Here is a 4,334-nt window from a genome sequence, read left to right on the forward strand (position 1 = left end):
GGCTCGTCCTGCTCCATGTCGCTGACAGAGGAGCCAGGGGAGACGCCGGCGCTCTTGGCCGGGCGGAAGCCGTGGAAATCTTTCCCCACCTCGCCCAGCTCGTAGGTGTCTGGCCCCTCTGGCCCCTTCGGCCCCGACTTCCACTCCCAGGGCCCGTTGCCAGCAGACAGGTGGACCACGGGGTGGTGAGGGGCGTGGGCGTCGATGGTGATGATGCTGGAGCTGTCGCGCTCCGAGGGCGAGCGGTACTGCGAGGAGTCAGAGCTGGTGGAGGACGAGGACGTCTCCGAGTGCTTGGGCGTGACGGAGACAAGGCTCTGCTGCTTGGACATGGCGATGACCTGCATCAGGCGCGGGGGGTTGGCCACCCTCTGCGCTCCCCCCTTCTCTGCCACCATCACCCACTTGGCCCTCACAGCCGCCGCGCTGCCGGCTGCAGCCCCGGCGCCCGCCTGGCTCTCCTCGGGGATGTGCACCAGCTGCGAGGCGCCCGGCCGGGGCTGGATCAGCACACGAGGCCCCATGGCCGCCCGCTCGGCCGAGCGTGCCTGCACCGTGGGGGACAGAGAGGGGGGCAGCTATGTACAGGTAAAAACGTCAAAGTGTAACCATACAGCCCTCTCTTTCTGCTGAGACTATCCTGATGAGACTGTCCCAGGGCATGGTTGTGTAGCAGAATTCACATGTTCATTCAACTCTGCTGTGGGATGGAAAGAGCACCACCCTCTTTTATCTGAGTACCAGAAGTGGATGGGGACTCAGAGGTTGCCACATCGCTTCACATGGAGAGCAGGTGACAGCTGCTGGTCCTCTTTGGTCTCTACTGCTCTGATCTGAATTTACCTTGGCATCATGAGCACGACAAAGTCATGCCACATTATTAGCAAAATGTTCAGATAGGGCTTCCCTTACTCTTGTTTTCATTTTCAAATGTAGCTTGTGAAATTTACTCTGTTTTTCAGATGAGCATCACAAGAGACTGATGCCAATCTGCAAAAGATTTTCCTCCAGTATTTGAGCCCATGGCAGAGACTGCAGGCAGTTTTTTGGCAACATCAGATATAATTCTGTGTTTCCTACTTAATTAACTGTTGATGGACCATCTGGGCAGCTTATTGTTTATGCGTGTAATTTTTCTTTGATTCACCTTGGAATCTGTATAAGCAACGCACATACTTTTATTAAAAAAATATCATTGGTTAACTATCGTTTGTGATCAATGCATAAGCATATTTTGAAGGCTATATAGTACCAAAAAGCTGTTAGATTAGCTGATTTATATACTTAGACTTCAAGAGAGGAGGGTGAAAATGGTTAAAATTTATTTCTATGCCTAAAATACCTAAACAATCATTTACCTTATTTCTCAGGGAGAAATTTGCACTACATTATTCAATTAATGTCTTTAATATTTTATCAGAAGAAGGCGAAAGCCCAAAAGGTGTAGGGGGATACAGTATGGCTAAATGAATGTGGTATAGAATGTAATCTTATCCCATAAAGAGTTGCAGCTGAACCAATTACTAAAGATTAGGAGCAGGCCTGATTTTAACAGGCCACACCTGTAGCAAATAAGAAGAGTGTTCTAAAAGAGTGGATTGGTTGGTTGAGGGATCTGGAGTCAGTTGTGTCGCAGACATCTTTTATGAAAAATCCTTTCCTCCTGAGAAGCTGAGAGGCCTCAGGAACAAAATGTAAACAATGGTTATCTGCTGCTACAGAATGCAACAGGTGGATCTTTGATTGTCCCATGTTGGTTGTTTGTAATTAGTGGCCAATCACAATCAGCTGGCTTGGACTCTCTGTCCGAGACAGAAGTTTTTGTTATCATTCCTTCTTATTCTATTCTTAGCTAGCTTTCTGATGAAATCCTTTCTTCTATACTTTTAGTATAGTTTTAATATAATATATATCATACAGTAATTAGTGGCCAATCACAATCAGCTGGCTTGGACTCTCTGTCCGAGACAGAAGTTTTTGTTATCATTCCTTCTTATTCTATTCTTAGCTAGCTTTCTCATGAAATCCTTTCTTCTATACTTTTAGTATAGTTTTAATATAATATATATCATACAATAATAAATGAAGCCTTCTGAACCATGGAGTCAGATCCTCGTCTCTTCCCTCATCCTGAGACCCCTGTGAACAGGGTCACACAGTTGGTTACTGCGAGGACAAGGAAGAGTCAGTGCCTAGAGGAGCTGCCTACAAGAAGCATCAGGGAGGCACAAAACTCCAGCAATAGGGAGCCTTTGCAATGTAATGACAATGGAACTCTTGCACTACGATGACAACACTCACCGATTTGTTCTGGTGGTAGACGGAGTCGTGGCCCCGCTGCGTCAGCGCCCGCAGCGCGTCCTTGGCCGGCGCCTGGGTCGGGACTCGCTCCGTTGGGGCACGGAAGTTGCCGACAGCATGGAAAGCCTGTGGGAAGGGGAACCACAGAATCCTAGAATGGTTTGTGTTGGGAAGGACTTTTAAAGGTCATCTAGTCCCTGCCACTAGATGAAGTTGCTCCAAGCCCTGTCTAGCCTTGAACAATTCCAGGGATGGCGTAGCCGCAGCTGCTCTGGAGACTGTGGAGTCAAATGGCCCCAGAGCATCCCCCAGCCCCTCCCTGGGCACGGGCAGGACCAGCACCCACCAGGTAGGCGGCAATGCCAGCACCGATCAGGAAGCCCACGTAGACATCAGCAGGGTGGCTGCGGTACTGGGTGATCTGGGTCAGGCCGCAGATGCCAGCAGCAATGGCGAAGGCAAAGACCAGGATGGGCTTGAGGAGCTTGGTGCTGTCCGAGATGATGGAGTTGAAATACATCTGGGGCAGGAACAGGCTGTTAGTCATGCACAGAGCTCTCGGGTGCGTGTGGGACTGCAGGTGCCTGCACACACCCAGCATGGGCACAGCAATATTGGCCAGAGCTTGTCTGTGCCAACAGGAGAGGGACACAGCTGCCCATGGCATGGGACTTGTGCCAAGCCAGCGTGTGCCAGGCAGCGCTGGGAACTCACCGACACATAGACAGCAGCAAAAGCTGAGAGTGTGGCGTGCTGGGATGGGAAGGTCTTCCTGCAGGGAGAAGGGACGTGGTTGGGACAGGGCAGGAGGGCTGGCAGTGCCACACAGGGCTCCCCTGGCACGTACCTGGCAGAGAGGATGGCGTGCTTGTCGGTGCCCGAGCAGATGTCCTGGGTGATGTAGGGGTTGGCGTCGCAGGGGGTGCCCAGCAGGGTGTAGTTGGGCTTGCAGACAGTCAGGAAGAAGGGAGCGTGGTAGCCTGTGGCCAGCTGGATGACGTCTGTCACCAGGGCTGTGGCACAGAGCCCGAACACGTGCACGCCTGGGGATGGCAGGAATGGGACAGTGGGGCAGCAAGGACACACCAGCCCTGGGCCACCCACTGGCATGGGTCTGGTGCAGTGTCCAGGGTCTGGATGGGGCCGTGCTCCTGCTGTCACAGCCAGGGTGGCCCCACATCCCCTCCAGCCCCCAGAACCTGCCCAGGCTGTGGCACAACGTACCCACAAACCTGACGGTGCGGCGCAGGAAGGAGTTGAAGTTGCAGCCGCCAGCGTTGATGCTGCCCTCGGCACCGGCGCGGCCCTTGAGCCGGGACTGCAGGCAGTACACCATGCCCTCCCCGACCATGATCTGCGAAGGAACCGCTGCCTCAGGCAGGGCTGGGGTGTTTGCAGAGCTCCTGATGGATGCTGGGCACTGCCAGGCACCAGGAGGACCCCAATCCCCAGCGGGACAAACCCGGACGCACCGAGGCGGCAGGCGCGGCGAAGGCCAGGCTGAGCAGCATCAGCAGCGGGATGAGCTCCTCGTTGGTCTCCACGTAGGGCATGGAGAGAGCCCGGTCATGGCACTGGAAGCCCACCTTGGCCGGCTTGAAGAGGTCCGTGAGCTCCAGGAAATAGAGCGTCACCACGGAGGAGGCCACGATGGGCAGCTGGGGAGGGGACACAGTGGGGACCAACGACCCCCGGGGCGATGGCACCGCACAGAACGGGGCACAGAACCCGAACCACTGTGCCAGGGCCCTGCACAGCCCCCAGGCCGTGCCCACCCTCCCCACACCCACCTCCACGAAGTAGAAGCAGGGCAGGAGTGTCATGCTGTCCTTGGGGGCGCGGGTTTTCTCCTTGGGGGGGATCATGGTCCTGGGCAGCTGCAGGGGTCCCACCGGGCTGTGCCTCCACCCTGTGGGGGCACCAGTGTCACCACATGGCAGCAACGGTCACCCCTCGTCACCCCTCCAAGTCCCTGGAGGGGGATGAGCCCCCCCGAGCCACCACCCGGCCCTGCAGGGACACCCCCTGTCCCT

At 55.1% G+C, this 4,334-nt stretch overlaps 1 protein-coding gene across 1 annotated transcript in view; it reads right to left on the reverse strand.

Annotated features, from left to right (window-relative positions):
- Positions 1 to 4,214, reverse strand: part of PLPPR3 (phospholipid phosphatase related 3) — a 4,686-nt gene extending 472 nt beyond the window's left edge. Inside the window, 8 exon segments of the mRNA XM_031063260.1 lie at positions 1 to 578; positions 2,302 to 2,427; positions 2,648 to 2,821; positions 3,016 to 3,073; positions 3,149 to 3,344; positions 3,526 to 3,655; positions 3,774 to 3,959; positions 4,092 to 4,214. Of these exon segments, the coding sequence (XP_030919120.1) occupies positions 1 to 578; positions 2,302 to 2,427; positions 2,648 to 2,821; positions 3,016 to 3,073; positions 3,149 to 3,344; positions 3,526 to 3,655; positions 3,774 to 3,959; positions 4,092 to 4,166 (1,523 nt within the window). The 5' untranslated portion in view covers positions 4,167 to 4,214.
- Positions 4,215 to 4,334: the final 120 nt, after the last annotated feature.

This window comes from Geospiza fortis, unplaced genomic scaffold (assembly GCF_000277835.1).
Source record: "Geospiza fortis unplaced genomic scaffold, GeoFor_1.0 scaffold241, whole genome shotgun sequence".
NCBI classification, from domain to species: Eukaryota; Metazoa; Chordata; class Aves; order Passeriformes; family Thraupidae; genus Geospiza; species Geospiza fortis.